Source organism: Entelurus aequoreus, linkage group LG13 (assembly GCF_033978785.1).
Source record: "Entelurus aequoreus isolate RoL-2023_Sb linkage group LG13, RoL_Eaeq_v1.1, whole genome shotgun sequence".
NCBI classification, from domain to species: domain Eukaryota; kingdom Metazoa; phylum Chordata; class Actinopteri; order Syngnathiformes; family Syngnathidae; genus Entelurus; species Entelurus aequoreus.
In genome coordinates, this window is record NC_084743.1 from 46800744 (window position 1) to 46827949 (window position 27206).

General features: G+C 37.3%; 1 protein-coding gene across 1 annotated transcript in view; it reads left to right on the forward strand.

Annotated features, from left to right (window-relative positions):
- Positions 1-9422: 9422 nt before the first annotated feature.
- Positions 9423-27206, forward strand: part of LOC133663022 (chordin-like) — a 65169-nt gene continuing 47385 nt past the window's right edge. Inside the window, exons 1-7 of the mRNA XM_062067203.1 lie at positions 9423-9715; positions 11018-11121; positions 11210-11336; positions 19967-20119; positions 20238-20355; positions 20427-20514; positions 26038-26179. Coding sequence (XP_061923187.1) covers positions 9574-9715; positions 11018-11121; positions 11210-11336; positions 19967-20119; positions 20238-20355; positions 20427-20514; positions 26038-26179 — 874 coding nt within the window. The 5' untranslated portion in view covers positions 9423-9573. The remainder of the gene's footprint in view (positions 9716-11017; positions 11122-11209; positions 11337-19966; positions 20120-20237; positions 20356-20426; positions 20515-26037; positions 26180-27206) is intronic.

Here is a 27206-nt window from a genome sequence, read left to right on the forward strand (position 1 = left end):
TCCAGTCATTTTTATGCCAGCAGATTGCAGGGGTTTTGATTTTGAAAAATTAAAAGTTCAACTCATTAACTTCTAGTGGCATTATACTGTAAAGCTCAGTCTATAATGCTTACAATTATTTTACTGTAATTAACTGTTAATGGATATTACAGTAGATACACTAAAATAACAGTGTAATGCCGCTAAACAGATGACAGTATTATGCTGTGAAGCGTATATTTGATACAGCACAGTACTGTGATACCTTATACAGTAATAAACTGTAGTGATAAATCACAGTATGTGTGCTGTAGAAAAACAGTATTATACTGGAACCATTAGCTGCCAGTAGGTTACTGTAATTAAACGGTGACAATTTTTACAGTGTGATTTAACAAATTATTTGACATGCATGAATAAGTGGGCAGCAGGGTGGAACAGGGGTTAGTGCGTGTGCCTCACAATAAGAAGGTCCTGGGTTCCATCCCCGGAACTCCGGGTCTTTCTGTGTGGAGTTGGCATGTTGTCCCCGTGACTGCGTGGGTTCCCTCCGGGCATTCCGGCTTCCTCTCACCTCCAAAGACATGCACCTGCATGGAGATAGGTTGATTGGCAACACTAAATTGGCCCTAGTGTGTGAATGTTGTCTCTCTATCTGCATTGACCCTGTGATGAGGTGGCGACTTGTCCAGGGTGTACGACGCCTTCCGTCAGAGTGCAGCTGGGATAGGCTCCAGCACTCCCGCAACCCTGAAAGAGACAAGTTGTAGAAAATGAATGGATGGGTGAATAAGTACAAAACATGCAACAAATTCAACTGAAGCTTGATTTTATTTTATTTTTTAAGTATAAAAATAATTTTGCATGGGCGGGGGCTTAATGGAGGGCTTAAAATAAAATTCTGCTTAGGTACCCAATTTAGCCAGGGTGGGCCTGTTGATGCACTTTTTGTCACCAATAAGACATTTCTATTTTGTATTAGGGAATGTATACACCAGAGGTGTCAAACTCATTTTAGTTCGGGGGCCACATTGGAGAAAAATCTACTCCCAAGTGGGCCGGACTGGTAAAATCACGGCACGATAACTTCAAAATTAAGACAACTTCAGATTGTTTTCTTTGTTTAAAAATAGAACAAGCACATTCTGAAATTGTACAAATCATAATGTTGTTTTTTTTTGCTTTTTTTTGTACAATTACCTTTTGCAGTTAATAGTATATATACTTTATTTGTCGTTATTTATATTTTTTTAATAAATTATGTGATAATGTTCATCAGTCAACTCATTGGTGTTAATTTTTAATCTATCAAGATAAAAAAAATGATATCAAAATCAAATTACAAGATGTTATTTATGTAGTTTGATCATTTTCCTCGACTGATGTACTAACATCATGTGGTTTATTTTGTACACATGTAGCATCATCTACAAAGATACAAAGAATTGCGATTGTGACATCCAGTGGACACATATAGAACAGCTGTTTCTTTCATTCAAAAATTTCAGGTTCATTTTTATACTTAGCAAACTCATCCCGCGGGCCGGATAAAACTTGTTCGCGGGCCTGATCCGGCCCTCGGGCCATACGTTTGACACCCCTGGTATGCACTAAAAACATATTTCTAAATTCACAGCAAATTACTGGTTAATAATTGCTTTACTTTCATTCAAACATTTACACTAATTTACTGTAACTGCCAACTGTGGTTTAACGGTTAATTACAGCAACGTTAAACTAAACGCTCTAACTTCATAGTAAAAATTACAGCTATATGCTGTAACTTCACAATTGTAATTTTGTAGTTAATCACAATTGTAATTGTGTAGTTAATTATGCTCTGGGTTTACCAGCATGCCGCCACCTTATACTGTACAAAAGTGTGCAACATAGTCTACGGAACAATTTGAATTTACAGAAATGTGTTGCGCTATTACAAATGACTATGATTACAGTATATTACTGTGAAATAAAAGTTATAAGGGTATTGTAATGATTACAGTCATTTGTTGTACTGTTACCAACGAACGAGATTTCTCTATAGAATTTCCTCTCTGGTCAACAAAAGCACCATGAAGATTCTAGCGGGAACTCTCATTCAACCCTTTTTCGATTATGCATGCACCTCCTGGTACCCTAGCACCTTCAAAACCCTCAAATCTAGACTCCAACCATCCCAGAACAAGCTAGTCAGATTACTTCTAGACCTCCACCCCAGATCACACCTCATTCCTACCCACTTCTCCAAAGTGGGCTGGCTCAGGGTGGAGGACAGAGTAAAACAACTTGCACTGAGCCTAGTCTATAAAATCCGCTACACCTCCCTGATACCGAAGTACATGTCAAACTATTTCCATAACGTAAATGACCGCCATAACCACAACACCAGGGGGAGCTCCACTAACCACGTTAAACCCAGATTCCGATCTAACAAAGGTCTTAACTCATTCTCTTTCTATGCCACATCAATATGGAATGCACTCCCAACAGTTGTAAAAGAAAGGGCATCTCCATCCTCCTTCGAAACCGCACTAAAAGAACACCTCCAGGCAACTTCAATCCTAAACTAACACCCTCCCTTCCACATCCTACCTCCCCGTATTGTAAATAATCAAATGGAAATAATCAAATGTAGATACTTAATCTTATGCTTTCTGATCTCTCTCTCTCTCTCTATGTCCACTACTTGCTGTACATATCCTACCAAGTCAGTCCTACACTGTTCCAATGTCCATTTCTCTAAAGATGCAATTGTTGATGACTGAAGTGTTGATATCAACCAAACCTAACCCCCCCACCGCCCCCCCACATCCCACACCCCGAATTGTAAATAATGTAAATAATTCAATGTATATACTCTGATGATTATCTTGTGTGATGACTGTATTATGATGATAGTATATATCTGTATCATGAATCAATTTAAGAAGAACCCGACTTAAACAAGTTGAAAAACTTATTCGGGTGTTACCATTTAGTGGTCAATTGTACGGAATATGTACTGCACTGTGCAATCTACTAATAAATGTTTCAATCAATCAAAAAAAACAGTAAATGATTACAGTCCTTTACTGTTGAGTTGAGTTGAGTTTGTGTTTATTTGGAACATGCATGCATACAACATGATCATCACAATTTCCAGTTTCTCTATTCAACATGTTCGAAAGGGAGTAGGAAGAAGCAGAGCTTATTTAATCCTACCCCTTTTCCTTTACATAGCAGTTGCTAAAACGTTTGTTCACTTCCTGTTCTCATTTTATTCACAATATACTCCATAAGTAATAACAATACAAATAAATGATAATTAATGAAGTAAGTTGGTGAGATAAGTAAGATTATCTGGAAAATGGATGGATGGATGAAATCAATTCAGAATGTTTATCATGGTTCTTATTCTCTGTACTTTGTAAACACTTTGAGTTTGTAGAGTTTCTTGAAGTGGATCATATTAGTACATTGTTTAGTGTCCTGGGCATGACGTTAAAGTGCATCCAGCAGTGGAGGCTTCTCTATGGGGTCTTGGGGCACTAGGAGGTTAACCCCTTTACTACTGTTACCCCAGGTGGCCCTTGGCAAAGGCCTAGTACCTGACTGCCCCCTAGCCAGGGATACGGTGAAGACCTCAACGGCAGAGCAGGCGAAAGACGGTAGATTTAAGAACTACCACAACGGCTGCATGCAGCAGAAAAGGGTCCCCAGTTGTCTTTGACTCCATGCCACTGGACCCTGACCCGATTCTGTCAAGGATCGTGTGGTGACTGTCTGTGCACCAGTATCCCCACATTAAACACTCACGCACAGGCATCCTCCATAAAGAGATACCCCCCTACCAGGAGGATCCTCATACTCGTTCGAGTGACCGCCGATGATGATGATGATTATCAGGGCTGTGAATCTTTGGGTGTCCCCTGATTCGATTCAATATCGATTCTTGGGGTCACGATTCGATTCAAAATCGATTTTTTTTTTCAATTCAACACGATTCTCGATTCAAAAAAGATTTTTTCCCGATTCAAAAGGATTCTCTATTCATTCAATACATAGGATTTCAGCAGGATCTACCCCAGTCTGCTGACATGCAAGCAGAATAGTAGATTTTTGTAAAAAGCTTTTATAATTGTAAAGGACAATGTTTTATCAACTGATTGCAATAATGTAAATTTGTTTTAACTATTAAATGAACCAAAAATATGACTTATTTTATCTTTGTGAAAATATTGCACACAGTGTGTTGTCAAGCTTATGAGATGCGATGCAAGTGTAAGCCACTGTGACACTATTGTTCTTTTTTTTTTTTTTTATAAATGTCTAATGATAATTTCAATGAGGGATTTTTAATCACTGCTATGTTGAAATTGTAACTAATATTGATGCTGTTGTTGATAATATTCATTTTTGTTTCACTACTTTTGGTTTGTTCTGTGTCATTTTTGTGTCTCCTCTCAATTGCCTGTTTATTGCAGTTCTGAGTGTTGCTGGGTCGGGTTTGGTTTTGGAATTGGATTGCATTGTTATGGTATTGCTGTGTATTGTTTTGTTGGATTGATTAATTAAAAAATAAAAATAAAAATTAAAAATTAAAAATAATAATAATAAAAATAAAAATAAATCTATTTTTTAAAAATGAGAATCGATTCTGAATCGCACAACGTGAGAATCGCGATTCAAATTCGAATCGATTTTTTCCCAAACCCCTAATGATTATTATTGTTTGATTTCTTTACTTAAAGGCCTACTGAAACCCACTACTACCGACCACGCAGTCTGATAGTTTATATATCAATGATGAAATCTTAACATTGCAACACATGCCAATACGGCCGGGTTAACTTATAAAGTGCAATTTTAAATTTCCCGCTAAACTTCCGGTTGAAAATGTCTATGTATGATGACGTATGCGCGTGACGTCAATCGTTGAAATTGAAGTATTCGGCCCCATTGAATGCAATACAATAAGCTCTGTTTTCATCTCAAAATTCCACAGTATTCTGGACATCTGTGTTGGTGAATCTTTTGCAATTTGTTTAATGAACAATGAAGACTGCAAAGAAGAAAGTTGTAGGTGGGATCGGTGTATTAGCGGCGGACTACAGCAACACAACCAGGAGGACTTTGAGATGGATAGCAGACACGCTAGCCGCCGACCTCACCTTGACTTCCTCCGTCTCCGGGCCGCAGACCGCATCTATGATCGGGTGAAGTCTTTAGTCGCTCCGTCGATCGCTGGAACGCAGGTGAGCACGGGTGTTGATGAGCAGATGAGGGCTGGCTGGCGTAGGTGGAGCGCTAATGTTTTTAGCATAGCTCTGTGAGGTCCGGTTGCTAAGTTAGCTTCAATGGCGTCGTTAGCAACAGCATTGTTAAGCTTCGCCAGCCTGGAAAGCATTAACCGTGTATTTACATGTCCATGGTTTAATAGTATTGTTGATTTTCTGTCTATCCTTCCAGTCAGGGGTTTATTTATTTTACTTCTATCTGCATTTAAGCACGATGCTATTACGTTAGCTCCGTAGCTAAAGAGCTTCACCGATGTATTGTCGTGGAGATAAAAGTCACTGTGAATGTCCATTTCGCGTTCTCAACTCTCATTTTTAAGAGGATATAGTATCCGAGGTGGTTTAAAATACAAATCCGTGATCCACAATAGAAAAAGGAGAGAGTGTGGAATCCAATGAACCCTTGTACCAAAGTTACGGTCAGAGCGAAAAAAGATACGTCCTGCACTGCACGCTAGTCCTTCACTTTCACGTTCCTCATCCACGAATCTTTCATCCTCGCTCAAATTAATGGGGTAATCGTCGCTTTCTCGGTCCGAATCTCTCTCGCTGCATTGAAAACAATGGGGAAATGTGAGCAGCCCTTCCTCCTGTGACGTCACGCTACTTCCGGTAGGGGCAAGGCTTTTTTTTATCAGAGACCAAAAGTTGCAAACTTTATCGTCGTTGTTCTATACTAAATCCTTTCAGCAAAAATATGGCAATATCGCGAAATGATCAAGTATGACACATAGAATGGATCTGCTATCCCCGTTTAAATAAATAAAAATTCATTTCAGTAGGCCTTTAACTGTGACAAATGACTGTTACATGCTGTGAAATCCTTTGTAAATGTATGTGCAGATCATTAAATTAAATTATGATGTTTTTTTTAGAGAAACAATAAAAGCAAATCAATTGCAAATAAACCAAATAAATGCTGGGCGGGTTATTGCAGTTAATTAACTACAACATTGAACGTATTCCACGGTTTTATTTTATTTTATGAGAGGTTTTTTTCATTAACTGTAAGCGAATAATAATACGAAATTTCAAAAAATACGTTCATGCTTTATATTCAAATTCATTGAGATGCACGTGTTTACAAATCTGCCCAAAAATATAAATAAAAAGAAAAGGCATGAGAAAGTTTGCACTTCTTTGCAATAAAGGGTTAACGTTAGCCTTCTTCCCTGCAGCCAAGTTCTCCCACAGTACTTTTTTCCCCAAAACTGGACGCCTGCAATACACAAAGTCGTCCCAGGGCTCCGATAGCTGAGGGACTTTTTGCGCACAGCGCGAGTTTGGCGTGTCGTCTGCGTAATGAATGACCATGCATGCGCGGTGCAGGAGAAAGGCGTCGTTTAGCACCCAATGATGAAGTGCAAACAGGCCATCATCGACTCTTATTGCTGGGGGGGTTGCGGTGTCAATCTCCACACCTCCGTGGAAGTGTCTCCCTGCACAGGACGCGTTATGTGACATATGCATTCAAATAACACCTTGCACTCACACCTACACCCCCCCCCCCCCCCCCCGACCCTCTCTGCTGCGCTTTTGGCACCAAACTAATGGCAATTTAACGTGCAAAACAAAAATGTTGTTTACCGAATATGAATCGATGCATATTAAAAGGCACATCATTATGCACCAAAAGAAGCACTTATAGGGGAATTCCGACTTTCTAAATATGCCCAAATAAATTCCACTGCTTGCTCCACTGTGGCCTTTAAACAACTTCTCGCACCATAATGACGTCATTATACATGGGATTTTAAGTAGAAGTGTTTATCGAAAGGAAAAAATGTTCCGTTGAGGTATTTCAAATATTTTCATCAGTTTCTGTTAGGTCACTTAGGGAAGAAAAAGGCATGAGGCCAAAACCAAGTTTCTGCAGACACAATCAGTACACCAAATGGGGACCAAAGTGCTGCCAGAAATGCATTAAAGCTTGAGTATAATATTAGTTATTGCATTTTATTTTGCTTTGCCATGCACCTTTTGCACAAAGCTAGGATGTTTTGCTCAGATAGCATAGATTTGATCTATAGGATTGCATTTAGCATATTTAATGTACAACCCCCCAAAGGTTGTAGATAGATATATATATATAATAGATATATATAGATAGATAGTACGTTATTGATTCCTTCAGGAAAGTTCCCTCAGGAAAATTACAATTCCAGCAGCAGTGTACAGAATTGAGATCGAATTTAAAAAAGTAAAAAGTAGATAATGGGGGTATAAATGGAAATAAAATAGAAAATATAACAATAAGAATACAAATAAAAAGCAACAATAAGAATACAAATATAACAGTAAAAATAAGAATATAACAAGAGAAACTAGGCAGTAGTGACCTAAGTAGTTATTAAATATGCTAAAACCTTCATATTGTAAGGTAGAGAGGTCATTAGTGGACAACAATCATATAAATACATAATAAAAATAAAAATATTAATAATAATTATTATTGTTATTTCCTTTTTTATTATTAATATATAAAATAATTATAAAATGATGATAGTAATAATACAAATAATTATTATAATTATTAACCATATATTATAATAATAATATGTTTAATTATTATATTATTATTATTATTATTATTATTATTATTATTATATAATAATAATAATAATAATACTTTACATCTATATATAACATTTTGTTAAATTTGTATGTTTACCTTGTGCTTACATCCATGCATATGTTTATGTTTTAACATATCGTTTGTAATAATAATATGAACAATAATTATGTTATATTATATAATAATAATAATAAATATTAGAAAATGGATGGATGGATTTCATAACAATAATAATATACTACTAATAAATATGCTATAAATATTATTGTATGATATAATATTATTAATAATATAACAATATATTATTATTATTATCATTAGAATAGAAAATAATATAATTGAACTTTATTGCAATTGCACTTAACAAAACACAACAAAACTAGTTTTCTGTACAACCCGTCCAAGAACAGACAAACGTTTTGTTTGAATGTAAAAAAAAATAAAAATGTATGGATGTAAGCACATATTAAACATAAATATATATAATTATATATGTGTATATATAGATGTAAAAAAAAAGTATTTATGGAAATAAAAATATCAATAATTGTTGCATCTACTGGGAGTTGAGTTTATCCTGTCTTTCCTGCACATTTGTTTCAAACTTTAATGAAGGCTCCTTAAACGCACCACAATTATGTGAGATTAGAAACAAAAGTGAAACTTGAACATAACTTTGTACAATGTGTGGATAGATAAATGTGATCTTTGATGACATTACGACGTCTGTGTTGTCAAACAAATTTATTATTGAACTTTGACAACAACATGTAATAATCTAATCCCAATTTGTATGATGTCATATTTTATACCCAACGGATAAAATTGAAAGGAGACATTTTCAAATCTTTACAAAAGCAAAGAGCATGACCATGTGGCCCCCTTAGTGGTTGTGGCCCTAAACAACCTCATAGATTGTTTATGCAATCCTGTTTGTGTTAAAGGTTACAAAGTTGCCAATTTTAAGGGTCTCATAGCGCCCCCTATAGAGTGAAAAGTATTATCCAATTATGCACTACAAAAAATCATGATAGGGAGTGCAAAAATCAACAAATGTAATTTAGATTTCCATTTTGGTTTATCTGCGCCATTTTTAATATATTTTGACAATTTCCTTATAATTTTGTATTTTCTATGTGACTACAATATTCCTCCATTGTGTATAGCTACAATATGCACACAGAAAAAATACAAATAAAAGTTAAATGGCCCCTGTGCCGCACTTTGGACACCCCTGAATTAGACACTTGGTTGCAGATTGTATTCATTGCACATTTAAATAAATACATAAAAAACTTTAATGTGGGTTTATATTATTTTCCTAACCACGTGACAACAATATTCTGCTAAATTTTCGGATTAACATTTGGACACCCTGTAGGGGAAGGAAGGGCTCCTATTGGGCACCCAGCTTTGACCCGCCCCCACCTATCACCATTCCCATCATCTGCCCCCTCCCCCTCCTCCTCCTCCTCCTCCTCCTCCTCCTCCTCCTCCTCCTCCTCCTCCTCCTCCTCCTGGAGGCTGTCAGAGCAGCAGGCTATAAAAGTGAGAGATTTTGATCCACATTAGCCAACTACTGCTTGGTTTAAAAAGCACATTAGGAAACCGCTTGGACATAAAAAAGAAAAAGAAAAGGGGACTTCTGTGAGGATCGGCGGCATTTGCGTTGGAATTTATTATTAATATTATTATTGACATTTTCGAGGGCTATAGAATAATCCAGCAAACAGGATTTTGGTAATGCTGCCTTCACGTGTGCTCCGGTCAGTGCTGTGCGCGCTGAGTTGCGTGAGTGTGTGCGTGCACGCAGCCTCACGCCTCAAGTCTCACTCGCTGCCCATCCAGTCTGAGAGAGATCCTGTACTCTCCAAAGGCCTGGCAGGTAAGCCTGCATGACTTATATTACTTTGTTGTTGTTGTTGTTGCGTTTATTAATGTGAAATATGCATCCCAGCGACGGGTTCATTCTGCAATAGAAACGCTCAGCAATTCCATTAGAACCATGTGCTTTTTTCCCCCTCCAGATTATGCATTTTAGAATTTGTGCAAAAGAGTGTTATCAACATACTTTTGTGTGTAACTTCAACATCAACAGTTATGTGCTTTCACTTTCTCTCAAACCAAAACTGACAAGAAAGCCGCCAGCAATATTTTCACATTTATTGTACGTTTCATTATTTTGGCAAATATTACGTACTTTATTTGACGGTCCTCGAACGCACCTTCAATACAAGAAACAGTATTTGCGACGTAACAGCGGCGTTGATACATAACCTTTTTAAGATTTTGTTTTCCCATACAGTACACACGTTTTTTTTTACATTTATATATACATTTTTACATTTATATATAATTGTTTTACATTTATATGTACATGTACATATCTATCTATACATATGTTTACATCAACCTAACTTTTATTTTACGTCTATAAATAACATTTTACGTTTACACATAATTGTTTACGTCCTGAGCAACTTGTTTACGTCAATACATGTCGTCCATAGATGCTGTTGTCTCACCATTTTCCCCCGCCCTCACAATTTGTCGCTAATTATAAGTGTAAATGCAAAAAGGTGAGTTTTTTTTGTTTGTTTATGTGTTGGGTGGCTGTGTACATAACCTCACCTTGATTTACTCAGGCGTTTTGCTTAGATAAATTATTATGTATTCCATTAATAAGAATCAGGTGGAGGTGGTTTGTCATTTGTTTCACCACTGATGTCCTTTGTGTAGCTATGTTGTCATGATTGTGTTTTGTGTGCAACATTAGATGTTGTTACACACCCCATTTTATACTAAAATGCAAAATACAAACAGTCATGTTCTTTAACTTGAACACACACATCTACCATACCTTTGCCTGTTAAATCCCTCACTATAATGTCCTCAAATGTAATTTGCCAGCCTATGCAAGCATTACACAAAATACAATATTTTTTGTATTGTTTTCTATTTACATGTTTTTTTTAAAGCCATCCCTGACTGGAACACTGAGTGGCTTCAATGCACGGGTTATTTGAAAGAAGGCTGAGAGACCCAAAACCTGTGAGGCATTCTGGGGGTTTCAGTCCCCTCCAGAATGCCTGGGCAGTGAGCTGTGCAGGATGTTGCTGGTTCACTGCAAAGTTGGATACTTTGTGCATTACACATCTCTTGCTCCAAAACATTGTGGCTTTTACAGGATGCTCATTCGGGGGTCGATTCTACTCTCTGGAGGACACGTGGCATCCGGATTTGGGGGAGCCCTTCGGTGTAATGCATTGTGTCCAGTGCTACTGTGAGCCTGTGAGTGCTCAATACTATTTTCTCCTCTCCTGTTTGAGTCTTTTTTGTATAATATGCAGATATATTAATTTCCAATGACGCTGTGCAGCAAAAGAGTCGCCGTGGGAAAGTATTTGGGAAAGTCAACTGCAAGAACATCAAGCAGGACTGTCAGAATCCAGACTGCGATGAACCCATCTTGCTGCCAGGACACTGCTGCAAAACCTGTCCAAAAGGTATTGCCTGTGGGTATTTTTGTTTTTTATACATTAATCTTTAAACGGAATTCAGTGAACTTGTTAATACTTAGACTTGGAGACTTAGACTTCGACTACCTTTTATTGTCATTCAAATTTGAACTTTATAGTACAGATTAGAACAACATTTTGTTGCATTAGCTCGTTGTAGTGCAGGATAAAAGAGCAATAAGGTGCAGGTATAAATAAATAGATTACTGTACAAATAAATATATTGCGCTTTTGCATATGCATCCACGTTTATGGATGTATGTTATGTTGTCTTTATATTCCAGCGAGTACATTGCCTTTGACTAAATTGACCACCAATCTGTTTGTGTTGCCTACCATGTCTACACACCACTGCACACACATAATTTCTACTTATTTCTGAATTAGAGTCCCCCCACCCCTTCACACACTTATTTAGCAAATTGGTTGTTTTTTCTGCTTTGTGTGTCTGGTAACGCAATGGAAAGTAAAGCTTTGCAACCTCCTTCGGTGGGACAACACTGAGCTCTGTGTGTGTATGTGTTTGTCAAAAACTAGGACAGAGCCAGGACTGTATGTGTGTGTTTCAGTTATGTTTAAGGAGTTGAGTGTGTTTGTCTTAGCTTTGGCTCAAAATGCAGCTTGTGTGTTTGTGTAGGTGATGGAAAATGGTGTGTGCTTGTGTGTGGCTGCTGCACCTGACGGTACAGTACTAGTGCTAAGCATTGAGACCTGAGAGTGACACTACCCAGAAAGCCCATGAGCGCGAAGCAGTGATGAATGATGTGTGACACAAAGAAAGAAAGCAGAGAAACCATTTGGTTACTTGAAAAAACAATCACTGAGGTACAACTTGTGGAAAAATAAAAGCCAATGTTAGGTGCAGTCTTTCATCATGTCAGTGAAGGAATGAGCGAGTATGTTGCAAAAATCTTGTTTGCAAGAGAAGCTTTGGTCGCCAACATAAAAGTGGTAAAGACTAAAGCAGAGATTCCCAACCAATTAGTGTGACAATTTCCCTTTTTAATTGGGCCAAAAAATATTGTTTTAGAGCAAAAACAACATCCACATATATCGCGATAGACATGCAATAGATTTCAATTTAAAATGCGTTCGGTAAAACGTTCGATATACAGTATATAGATTTTTGGGGTCGGATGGAACCAGAAATAATGAAGCCTGGTTGTTTGCATGAACAAAGGCACTCGGGATCTGGTAACCTAGCAAAACTGGAAGTGGTCAGTGAGCAATAGGAGAGACACGCTAAACGGCCAATCGCGTAACACCATCAACTATCAAATTTGGTTGCGCCATCTTGCGGTCTCACTGTTGATTCTGCATGGAGTGTGAAAAAAAAGTAAAAATGAGTGTTGCAGAGAATGAAGAAATTGTCGATAAAACAGGAAACATCACCTCGACAGTATGGCAGTTTTTTGGGATTTTTTCAAACGGACGGTAATCCTCCACCACGCTCTTCTTTTCTTTTCCACCCTCGTCCGTTCCCTATTCGGATGTACGGAAACAACAGGTAGTAACTAAAGTGCAGGACTGTATAGAAAAAATAAATGACAAGGTAGAACAAATGTGCTACTTTGAAATGGTAATTTGGTCCAATATTATTTAAATAGATGTCTAGCATGTCCAAAGACATGCACCTGGGGATAGGCTGACTGGCAACACTAAGTTAGCCCTAGTGTGAATGTGAGTGTGAATGTTGTCTGTCTATCTGTGTTGGCCCTGCGATGAGGTGGCAACTTGAACAGGTGTACCCCGCCTTCCGCCCGTGTGCTCCAGCACCCCCGGTGACCCCATAAGGGACAAGCGATAGAAAAATGTCTTATTTAAATAATAATTACTGCAAAACATAAATTAATTCATATACTTAAATAAGAATAACAGACCAAAAATTTATGTTACACAGACCACATAACTTCCTGGCAGTAAACCTGCAAAAAGTGTTTTTCTCAGGGTAACATTTTCACACTTTGCACTGTTTTGTTACACTTTATTAAACATGTCTTACACATCCCTTATGTTTGCACCTTAAAGGGGCTGTTTGCAACATTGACACAGATGTCTAGAGGGGTAACACATGTACGCGCATTAGCTTTGGGTGTTGTTAGCTAATAATAGCAAATTGGAAAGCTAGCGTTAACTGTCATTGAATGTATATTCTATCATAATAACATGACTGCAAATTGTTCGTTGCTTCTCTTGGACTTCTTTTGTATGTATGCACGCTTTGCCTACGCGTACATGTTGATGAGACAGGGTGAGTGACAGCTGTAAAAACACCAATAATTTTTTATTCGGGCCCGTAAAACATTTTATTACATAAACTTTGTAATCGTGAACATTATAGACAAATTGTCAAACAAATTTGTTCTGTTAAACCACTAATGGTAACAAAAGCTAGCCGGTGGTGTTCTTGTTATAATTTTTGCTTTGAAAAATGTTACTGTGAGGACGTTGCAAACAGCACCTTCAATTTAAAGTGGTTATTGTTAAGTGTTCATCGTGGTTTTAGAATTCTGTTTATGTTGATTGAGTGTTTTCCATAGACGTGTTGACATTTTCTCTCCTTTCTGCTTTGATACCTGAGGGGATTATAATACATTTAGAGCATGGGTGTTGGTGGTAGCGGGGGTGTATTTTGTGTATTTGGTCCATATTTTCCAAAGGTCATAAAAAATATTTAAATAATTATCGATATCGACCAATATAAAAAAACATATATCATGATACATGATATATATTTATTTGTATAGTGACAGGCAGAATGAAAAAAAATAGGTACAAGCTGTATGAATGAAAACAAAGGACAAAAACAATATTAGGCTACACCATGACTGTCAAGTAGAGGTGTTCCTATCAGGGTTTTATGCTGCCGAGTGAGATCGGCGGATAACGATGCCAATCACATTTACAAACTGTAAATTTTTATCAGATGAAAGTGTAAGAATATTAACACAATATTAAACCATTACCGTATTCTCTTTAATTACATACAATTGTTTCAGCAAAATAAAGTCAATAGTGCACAATAACTATCCGTCAATCCAATTTTCTACCGCTTGTCCCTCTCGGTGTCGCAGGGGTTGTTCGAGCCTATCCCAGCTGCGGAAGGCGGGTTACACCCTGGACAAGTCGCCATCACATTGCATGGTGAACACAGATAGAAAGACAACATTCACTCAATTTAGTGTTGCCAATCAGCCTATCCCCAGGTGCATGTCTTTGGAGGTGGGAGGAAGCCGGAGTACCTGGAGGGAACCCACGCAGTCAAGTGGATTGTGAGGCACACACACTAACACCTGTATCACTGCGCTGCCGCACAATAACTAAAGAAATGCAAAAACCACCATCTACTATTTAATTACATTAATTAAATAATTAATGATAATAAATACAGGTGGGAGAAATAATCAAATTTTAGATGCATCGCAATTGGGACATAGATGATTATAGAATCGATTAGTAAACGTCAATAATCGATAATCGATTTATTTATTGTAAATAAAGTAATGCAGACAGTTCTAAAATTTAGCTGACTGCAGCGAGCCACCTCACCGAGAGATTTGACCAGCTCCATTATTATAGGGCTCTTATGTTCCAGTTTTTATTTTCATTAATTTGATAAATGTGTGAATTAATTTAACTGTTTCTTATTCCAAATGTATTGTTTTTTTTAAAGTTGCAAGTGATAAAACCTTTCTAGTGAATGAAAAGTGATGTAAAACTGCATCAATATACATAAATTAAAGATGCATCAATAATCGATTTTAATCGAACCGTAGTTCCTGAATCGTAACCGAATCGTGAGGTGCCCAGTCCTTTATAGTGTCCAAGAAATTATTCCCCAATTTTGTAAACACTATCAAAAACGACCAAATTAATTTTTTTTAAATAAAAATCGCTCGATCATATACTGACACTAGCCTTGGTATCAACACATGGATCCGCCCTCTCCTTACATGTACTCCTGGCTTCTATCAGCAACAGAGCACTGTTATATTGTCCTGTCTCTCAACCTAATTTCCTGTTAAAAACTGCTTACCGGTAAGTTCTGCTGTAACGCGCTTCCATCTACACTTCTTAAAGTTTAGCAGCTGGTTTAGCAATTAGCATGCCTTCTTGGCTCCTACTTGGTGTGTAACATGTTTAGCCTCTTCTTCCAGTGATAATGGTACAGTATTTGTAAGAAATGTAATTTATTTGCTGCAAAGATGGTGATGATCATTAGCTTAGAGGTGTGGTTCCCCACTTTGTATGGACATACACGGTTAGCCGCTGGCCACCTCTGTCAAAGGCTTTAAAGACAGGGTGGGGTTAAAAAATAAATGTGTCCCTTACAGTCACGTAAATCGGCCGATACTGATCAATCTGTGTGTCCCTATACTGTCCAACTAAATAAACCTTGACTGTTTATATTTGAATTTTGACCTGTCTTTTGTATTGAAAGTACACTAATAAGTTGTAGTGATAAATAAAATGCACATTTTTAATGAACTAACATGCTCTTATTAGCACAAACTAATGAAAATATATTTAGATTAAATTACTGAGAGGTGGCTCTGTTCAAAGGGGTACGTTTTTAGGTCGCTACGGTAAAGTATTGTATCATTTTGGTCTTTCATTTGGATACTATTTTTGAGAATGAGTTCCAGTGTGGGAAAATTTGACATTATGTTTGATTATTATGTTGTTATCATGTGGACAAGCAAACCATTACTTTTTGAGAACGATGACATCACTGTCACGTGACCAGAAGAACAAGTGAGACTCCCAGTTGACATTCTTTAGATAGTTCGTTGTCTTTTAATATGCAGTGATGTGAATCGCGGAAGAAATTCTACTTTATCGTCAGTCCAAATAAGAGAGTCAGGTATGTTGTGTGCGTTCATCATCATCTTCTTTTTGTGTTTGTTAGTTTTTTCGCGGAAGGTGACAGACTTAATGCGTGTGCACGCTTTCTTCTTCTGTAGTTTGGGTGTGTGCGGTGGCTTTGTTTGTGTGCATTTCAGGGTTTCCCCCAGATTGCCGATATATATGTGGCGGTGAGGGGGTGTGGTCAATATGATGCCATCATATAATTTGCCTAATCTGTGACGGTGCACATATTTTCTTTAAAAAGGCAAAACATTTTTATTGATCAATCTGTCATTATTAATGTAAATGTGTATATGTGTATGTATATGTCTATATATGTATATGTCTATATATATGTGTGTATATGTATGTGTATGTATATACATGTGCGTAAAAATGTGTATATATGTGTGTATATATACATATATTTATATGTATATATGCATACATATATGTGTGTATATACATACATAAGTGTATACATATACATACATATGTGTATATATATATATACACTACCGTTCAAAAGTTTGGGGTCACATTGAAATGTCCTTATTTTTGAAGGAAAAGCACTGTACTTTTCAATGAAGATAACTTTAAACTAGTCTTAACTTTAAAGAAATACACTCTATACATTGCTAATGTGGTAAATGACTATTCTAGCTGCAAATGTCTGGTTTTTGGTGCAATATCTACATAGGTGTATAGAGGCTAATTTCCAGCAACTATCACTCCAGTGTTCTAATGGTACAATGTGTTTGCTCATTGGTTTAGAAGGCTAATTGATGATTAGAAAACCCTTGTGCAATCATGTTCACACATCTGAAAACAGTTTAGCTCGTTACAGAAGCTACAAAACTGAGCTTCCTTTGAGCAGATTGAGTTTCTGGAGCATCACATTTGTGGGGTCAATTAAACGCTCAAAATGACCAGAAAAAGAGAACTTTCGTCTGAAACTCGACAGTCTATTCTTGTTCTTAGAAATGAAGGCTATTCCACAAAATTGTTTGGGTGACCCCAAACTTTTGAACGGTAGTGTATATATATATATATATATATATATATATATATATATATATATATATATATATATATATATATATATATATATATATATATATATATATATATATATATATATATATACACATTAGGGCTGCAACAACTAATCGATTAAATTGATTAAAAATCGATTATAAAAATAGTTGGCAATTAATTTAGTCATCGATTCGTTGGATGTATGCTACGCGCATGCGCAGAGGCAAATATATACTGTATATATTTTTAAAATGATTTATTAATTATTATTATTTTTTTAATAAACCTTTATTTATAAACTGCAACATGTACAAACAGCTGAGAAACAATAATCAAAATTAGTATGGTGCCAGTATGCCGTTTTTTTTCCAATAAAATACTGGAAAGGATAGAAATGTAGTTTGTCTCTTTTATCCGATTATTAATCGATTAATCGAAACAATAATCAACAGATTAATCGATTATCAAATTAATCGTTAGTTACAGCCCTAATATACATACGTATACGTATATATATATATATATATATATATATATATATATATATATATATATATATATATATATATATATATATATATATATATATATATATATATATATATATATATATATATATACACATACAAAACCCACAACCAGTGAAGTTGGCACGTTGTGTCATTCGTAAATAACAGAATACAATGATTTGCAAATCCTTTTCAACTTATATTCAATTGAATACACTGCAAAGACAAGATATTTAATGTTCAAACTGAGAAACAAATTTTTTTTTTGCAAATAATCATTAACTTAGAATTTAATGGCAGCAACACATTGCAAAAAACTTGGCACATGGGCATTTTAAAATGGTAAATGGTTACACTTGTATAGGGCTTTTCTACCTTTTTTTAAGGAACTCAAAGCGCTTTGACACTATTTCCACATTCACCCATTCACACACACATTCACACACTGATGGCGGGAGCTGCCATGCAAGGCGCTAACCAGGACTCATCAGGAGCTAGGGTGAAGTGTCTTGCTCAAGGACACAACGGACGTGACTAGGATGGTAGCAGGTGAGGATTGAACCAGTAACCCTCAGATTGCTGGCACGGCCACTCTCCCAACTTTGCCACGCCATTTTACCACTGTGTTACATGGCCTTTCCTTTTAACAACACTCAGTTAACGTTTGGGAACTAAGGAGACCAATTTTTGAAGCTTTTCAGGTGGAATTCTTTCCCATTCTTGCTTGATGTACAGCTTAAGTTGTTCAACAGTCCGTGGTCTCCGTTGTCGTATTTTATGCTTCATAATACGCCACACATTTTCAATGGGAGACAGACTGGACTATAGGCAGGCCAGTCTAGTACCCGCACTCTTTTACTATGAAGCCTCGCTGTTGTAACAAGTGGCTTGGCATTGTTTTGCTGAAATAAGCAGGGGCGTCTATGATAACGTTGCTTGGATGGCAACATACTGTATGTTGCTCCAAAACCTGTATGTACCTTTCAGCATTAATGGTGCCTTCACAGATGTGTAAGTTACCCATGCCTTGGGCACTAATACACCCACATACCATCACAGATGCTGGCTTTTGAACTTTGCGCCTAGAACAATCCGGATGGTTCTTTTCCTCTCTGGTCAGGAGGACACAACGTCTACAGTTTCCAAAAACGTGGACTCGTCAGACCACAGAACACTTTTCCACTTTGCATCAGTCCATCTTAGATGAGCTCGAGCCCAGCGAAGCTGGCGGAGTTTCTGGGTGTTTTTGATAAATGGCTTTGGCTTTGCATAACTTACAGATATAGCGACCAACTGTTATTACTGACAAGCAATATATATATATATATATATATATATATATATATATAGACATATGTCTATATACATACTATATATATATATATATATATATATATATATATATATATATATATATATATATATATACATATGTATATATACATATATATATATATATATATATATATATATATATATATATATATATATATATATATATATATATATATATATATATATATATATACACATATGTCTATATACATATGTATATACATACATACTGTATATATATATAAGTGAAAATACACTTTAGACGTAATTTTTGCAATTAAGAGACTTCTCTTTGGGGAAACCCCGTATTTACAGCACCACACGTAAATGTAGCATATCTGTATTACATCGTTTTCACCCACTGATTTGTTTCTACCTATTGATCCGACGTGTGTGGATGCAATTTTTTTCAACCCACCCAGGAAAACACTAACCCCAAGCTTTCTAATGTTGACAAAGCGAATGATTAGTCCATAAACTGTTTAAATAGTCGATGATAGGTCAACAAAATAGCAGCCTTGAGTTTAAAGTGGTGTTAAATGTACTCACTTGAAGCCCCTTGTTCTATTACATCTTGATTTTCTCCTCACTTATCGAAAGTCATGCTTCCTTTTTGGCTGCTCATGTTTTCATATTTCATCCTCGAATGAAAATATGGCAACAAAGCGAAACGACTGACGCTGCTGTCCCATCTGCACACCAGACGTTGGGAACGTGTCGCAGGACGTGCTTTGAAAAGTTTGTTAGAGCTTGCCAAAAAGTGAATAATGCCAGAAACAATCCAGAATAACAGAGTTCAGTAAGAGTGATCCCAATGGTTTTTGATGAGCTGTAACTACAGGTAGTCCAACAAGTACTCAACATCTTGTGGTTCTTTTCGATGTGCAGGTGAGGAGGACAAGAAACTAACAGACCCAATGCTGGACAGCTTTGAGTATTTCCACGAGAAGGGCAAAGGGAAAGACGACCTCCACAAATCTTACAACAACGACAGGTCATACTTGAGCTCAGAGGACATGGGCCCCGGAGAGAGCCGTACTGGTGAGAAAAACACCCGCAGTTGGAAAACTGGCTCATTACACAAAAAAAAAAACCTGCCCATTTTTCAACCAAGTATGTGTTCATGACTATATTACTCACTGTCGCTCTCATCTTGCAGAATTTGTTGCACTATTGACAGGAGTGACAGAATCATGGCTGCCCAGCACCAGTGGCGTTGCCAGAGCTCGTTTTTCTCTGACCCGAACGAGCTTGGCCTTCTCCATCACATACCAGAAGTAAACATTTGCTAAGAAGGAGCCAAAACACCTAATTTCACTTTCATAACGATTATCTGCTGTTCTTACAGAATGGCCCGCCCCGGTATAATCATCTTCTTGGGTTCCGATGGTATCACTGCTTTTGAGTACAAAGTCCCTAAGGGACAGTCGGACATGGTAAGGCTTCATCTTCGATGTGTGCATGACATATTCTTGAGAGCGAGAGTAAAAGTTCTCGCATGATGTATGCGCTGACTCTGTGACTTCGTCTGCCATAACTCAAGCTGCAACATGCAAGCACACAGTGACACTAGCTCTAAACATTCGCCACTCTCGTTGCGATCAACATTTACTCAACTCACACACAGAAAATGTAACATCTCTGGGTATGTGTCTCAAGTGTGCAACACTGAGTCACATTGAAAATGCAAAGACTGTCCCCGTAAATCCATCAACGGTTCTACCCATGTAAGAGTAGTATCCCTCGCATGTATGTCCGCATACTCACCGATGTCTGAAACTATCACTACATATTGCTTCCTGCCAAAATACACATATCTCCACATTCCATTTCAGGCAGAACACACAGTGCTGCGAGTCAGGAGCCTCTTAAACACAGGTCCCAGAAATTGGCCTATTATTATTTTTAGATAAATGTCAGTGTCAAACACCAGACGGGCCATAGAGAAAACACTCCGGCACATTAAAGGAATGAGAGGTGATGAGGGAGTTCGTCGGGGCAAAGCTTTTGGGAAGGAGAAGATTTTTCACACGTTACATCACCGCCTAGCAAAGGGACAAACAGTATCACTAATTAGAATGGAGATTACTCCTGAACTCTTGAGTTATGAGGCCACATTTCTTCACTTGCAACCTTGGGGTTGAAAGAAAAGTCACTAGTTTGATGTATGTATTTTCAGGGCATTGAAGCGATCGCAACTGGACTGCTCTAGCCCTATAAACTCAGGGCCTGATTTACTAGAGGTTTGCATGTATTAAAACACATGTAAGCTTGATAGCGCACGGTAGGGATGGGCAATATGACCTACAATCTATATCGCCATTATATATTGCAGCCTCCTGCTAATATACAGTATATCGCTTAGTATTATTTGGTACGTAAATGATAATTGAATTATTTCAAAACAGGTTACGAATGCTCCTAATACAGCTGTAACATATTGTGTCATTTCTGGTTGTATTGTTTTCTCAAAATGATTATTAATCTACTTAATATCTGGCTACTTTGTTGTAATCTGGTTCTAGCTCCAATTCTGTTAAAATGTAATAAGCACATATTCTTCTGTTGTTTGGATACTTAATATTAGCTTTGGAAAATACAACAAACTGGTGTAACGATCCAATACCAAGTAGGTACAGGGGCAGTATTGGCCATACCAATGGTTACATTGATATTTAAAAATTTCAAGATCGTCGAATGATTACATTTTTGACTGAAATTACAATCGGACAAAAACACGGGATTGTGCTGTAACAAAATCACTTAAATATTTAAATAATTCCCTACTATTAGCTCTGATTTAAATGTCTGCCCTCAAAGCCCTCCTGTGTCCAGGGACTTATTTCCTGAGTTTTTAAACAATAACAAAAACGGCAAAAGATTTTGTGATACTAAAAATATTGATCTACACATTGTGGTATCGATTATATACAGCTCTTATACTTATTGTTACAGTCCATATTTGTACCGATCCACCCATTTTGTGAACATTCAAGAGCGCTAACTTACTGTTAGCGGTTAGCATGGCTTTTTTTATTTTCCTACGGTGTCTAGTGAAGCATGTTTAGCTATTTCTCGTCCTCCTTGTAAGAAACTCAGTTTATTTGCCGCCATGGAGGCGATGATTACTAAGTCGACTTTGCACTGTGGCGGGACATTAGCCGCTAGCTCGATAACGAGGAGGCTACATTGCATTGAAGATGTGTGCATTTGTTTGTCACTGCTAAATTTTAGCTAGAATGTGTCATCAATATGCATTATCACAATATACGATAGTATTAAAAGCACCATCGTTGGCAAAATTTATATAATTTACATTGTTTATATTGCGCAACCTTCGCGTACGCAAAGCTGATCTACTAAGCTTGTGCGCAGAGAATTCCATCTCTTGAATGAGCAAAAGAGAGAGCGCCATTCATAATGTCTTAAATGATGCCATAAATGTGGAAGGATTTTATTGCATCCATGGGACAGTCCGTATACATGCAAAGACCTCTTTAAAATAGGGCGGTGTGCACCATTTTTTCATTTGTTATCTATTGTACACACAGTCTTAGTACATCACACACAACATGTTGCAACACGTTTGTACACGCTATTTAGCACTTGTTATTTGAATCTGAGTAGTTTTCAAGCCCTCAGCGTTTCCCACACAAAAGCAATGTTTTAGTGTCCGGGGCGGAATCAGGATGCCATCATCACATTATTTGCACAATTTGGCAATTTTTTTTAAGACAAAAAAAGGTTAAACACAAATTTAAATACACATCTTTTGGTTATTGTTAGTTGTTAGTATCAACATATATTTTTCTTGTTACATTATATTTTTATGCTTTATTTTTCAATTGTTACTGTTTATTTTGTTGTTACAATGTAACAGACTGCCTTTTGTACACCCATTGGTTTATTTACATATATTATTCTGCCATCCATCCATCCATCCATTTTCTACCGCTTGTCCCTTTTTTTTGGGGTCGCGGGGGGTGCTGGAACCTATCTCAGATGCATTCGGGCAGAAGGCGGGGTACACCCTGGACAAGTCGCCACCTCATCACAGGGCCAACACAGTTAGACAGACAACATTCACACTCACATTCACACACTAGGGCCAATTTAGTGTTGCCAATCAACCTATCCCCAGGTGCATGTTTTGACGGTGGGAGGAAGCCGCAGTACCCGGAGGGAACCCACGCAGTCACGGGGAAAACATGCAAACTCCACACAGAATGACAATATCTGCATAAACTATGTAATATATTACATGTTAGTTTGGAACGTTAGTTTGCTGAGATACCCCGCGACCCCAAAAGGAACAAGCGGTAAAAAATGGATGGATGGATGGAGTTTGTAATGTTTGCCAGCTAGCCACGCTAGCTAACGTGAGGCTAAAATACTAAATAATAAATACTACTAAAATACTAAATACTAAAACTTTAAAACTTGTGAAAAAATTCCCAAGAGACCACAGTCGTAGATGGCGGCTTCTTCTCCGTGTAGTTCGGTTATTCATCAACCGAAACATGATGAATGGAAAAAAAAACTATCTTAGCTGTTAACTCTATTGTTGTCAGGTTTGTTGTGTAATGGTGGGACCATAGGGTTTTACAGTACACCGCTACTAATAAAGTACTGTGGTACTACTGAATTAAAAACTTACTACAGCCTTTGGAAAACACCCGTATTTATTTTTCATCCAATACAGCATTACCATCGTTGCATCAAATTTAGGTAAACATTTAAATAATATATTTTCAGACCTGCACAAGAAGTTTAAAGCGTGGAAGGTAATATAGTTAACAGTTTCCCCCGTGCACATATACAGTAGATACAAGACATGCATACAGCTGGTTGGCTTGTTGAAAATTATTAGAGCAGTCCAAACCGCTCATGTAATGTAAAGTAATGCAAGTAAATTGACTGAACTTCGTAACAAATTCCCACTTTTTCATTTGTGTTTTATCTTTAACGTGTGTTTTACCTGATACTTGTCTTGTCTGTGTTCTTTTAGCCTTGTTTTCAGTGTTTACTAATTATTGTATATGTCTAAAAGCACAGCTCAATATTAGCAACCATAAATCATGAAGCATTTAATACAATGTCAGTAAAGCTTTCTATTCTATTCTAACCCAATTTTAGATTATGGCAGGCTTTATATAATATGTAAAATAATTGTAAACTGTTGTTTGAGTGCAATAGGAAAAGCCCATGTGTTTAATGTGCCTTTTAATTTGAATTCCAATCTTTTAAAATTGTTCTTTTGGTGCAATAATAAACATATGTTTAATCATAAATTGTATCATAAATGTTCTGTTAAAATTAAGCCAATAATGACATTTTTTGTGGTCCCCTTTATTTTTAAAAGTATCAAAAAGTATTGAAATACATAATGATATACATTTTGGTACCAAACTCTAGGTGGGACGTATGTGCAAACTAACTAACTACGGTATGTAGTCGCTTACGTGCCCAAACGTAAACTATGTAGTGACGTAGCAAGTGGTGTCCTAATTCCTATGCAAGATTGCAAAGCTCTACCCCGTTTTACCGGTACTTAATTTGGAGGGTGTAGTGGTAATGGGTGAGGGCTGGTGGTAGTGAGTGAGGGGGTGTATTGGGATTGGGCCTTTTAATTACATTTATTTATGAGTTAAAATGCATTTAAAAAAATACATCCTGTTATGTTTCAACTAAAGGGGAGGTGACGGCGACAGACACTAGATGGCAGTAAGGTTCACTAATTTATTATATATATATAATAAATATATTTATATATAATAATAATAATAATATCAACAATACAACTAAACTATAGAATGAAGTGTGTGACCAAAATACAAGAGTGTGAAGTAATACTATGTGTGTAATTTAACTGAAGTGTGTTACCAAAGTGTTGACGAGAGCAAACGGGCAGTCCATGGGGCAGGCAGGTGATCCGGGCGAGAGAAAAGCGTCAGAAGAAAGTCCAAGCGGGAGGTCGAGAATCCAAAAGGCAGTCCAGGGGGGGCAAGGGGAACAACTAGGGATCACAGGGGAACACGGGAAGCGCTGCGGGAAGACAACAAGAACATCAGAACAATGGAAACATGAAAGTCACAGGGAAGGAGCGAGTTCGCGGGATGGAAGCCAGATACAGGGTAAAGAAGACTGGCAGGTTCTGCGAGCTTATGAAGGCAGGTCCTTCATTAAGTGCAGGTGTGCAGAATGCCGGTGATCGTTTGCAGCTGGCGGCTGGCACGGCGCGCTCCTGGCTGTGCGCACCCGTGGGCGTGTCCCGAGGTGCGCTCACTGGAGCGCACAGACGGAAGAGAGGCGTTGGCAGGAGTCTGAGCCGTAACACATCCGTCTTCTTGTCTCTCATTATGATTGTGTACAATAGGCAAAATTCCCCCCAAAAGCGTGGTTCCCCTTTAAGAGACACCATCCTCTGCACACACGTTTTGTAGATCAGCTTTGCGTCTGCTATCAAGTTTACACGTCACATGTTTTTATACACGTAAAACTTTGGTGGATCAGACCCATAATGTACTCAATATTATATGTAAAACATGATTGAGAGCAGCTCATATATTACTTGGAAGTCAAAGTGTTACCTTCCTGAAGTTAAAAAGGAAGAAAAAACATTGTAGAAAAAAAACATTGCGAAATGTTTTGATTTTTGGCAGGCTGCAATAAATAAATACACGTATGGGAAACACTGAGACCATGGTCCTAATGTAAACGAGAGCTTTCCTATAGTTATTGAGGATTATTTGAAGAAGACTGCGCAGATGAACAGACCGGTTACACTCGATTCATAAATGCCTAAAAATACAATGACCTGGATGAATGGGGATATTGTTTGGTAGTCTGGTTGGACATATGTTATTCTACAGGCACTGTTTAGAATGGCTTAAATTAGGTATCCTAACATTCTTGTCCACACAGTTTACCTAAGTATATTTGTGTTTTGCATCACATAGATCTGTGGTGTGTGGAAAAACCTGGCAAAGCCTCTCCTGCGACAGCTGCAGAACGAGCAAATGCGCATCAGCATGAGCACGACAACGAACCGACAAGAGGAGGTGGAAGGGAAGATCATCAAACACAGGGCTCTGTTTGCTGGTGAGCCTTTGTGGGACATGTTTGCAATTTAAAATTGCAAACATGACAATGTGCTCATTGTCTTTGCACAAGAGGGTGCAATCAAGGCAACTAGAAAGAAAATTAAGTGCACTAAGATTGAGAACTGAATAAATATTTTTGGATTAACCTTTTTAACCTTTACCACAGAGCACACCAATCATAGTCTCCTCACTCATCTTGGCATTGACATATGTATTGATCTGATCACTGACCGTATTTCAGGTAACCGTTAGAAATAAATTGCGTGATTAATCTGTGTTTTTTAGATGATTAAGATGATTAATGCATCTTTTTTGGGGGATTAATCGCATGAGTTAACATGTTAACTTTGACAGTCCAATTTGGAACATAACCACATGGCCCTGACTGAACATGGTGTCTCTCTGTGTTGGAAAAAATGTGAAGCCCTAAAACAGCAGCGCTAATTGAACATTTAAACTTAAAAAATAAGTGAGCAGTTTGACACCAGCATACGTCATGAAGAGTTACATAAAACAAAACACTAATGCTGTAAACTTGCAGGTAGGTAGGTAGTAGGTAGGTCTTTATTGTCATTGCACAAGTACAACGAAACTTTGTTTTCAGCACAAACCCGTTCAAGATTAGACAAACAAACAGTGTACAAGGTTACAGAACAGGAACGCTGATGGGTCGCCACAAGGCACCCCGTAAAAAATGGGAAAAGGGTAAATGCTGGGGGAGGATGAGTGAAAAAAAATAAAAATACAATCTAGACTGGGCTCCTAAGTGGGCCCAGTCTGGAGTGGGGAAAAAACTCCATAGCAAAGCACATAAACATATTACAACATACAACTCAAGACTTGCAACAGAGGGGATGGAGTGGGGGCTACGGTGACACCATTCGAAAGCTAACACTTATGAATTTACAGTAACAATCAAAGTTATTACAGTCCTCTTCACGTTTATACCAAGATTTTTAATCAATTATCAATTATATAGATGCATAGAAACAAAATATTTTGGATATGACTTTCTGTAGCAAATT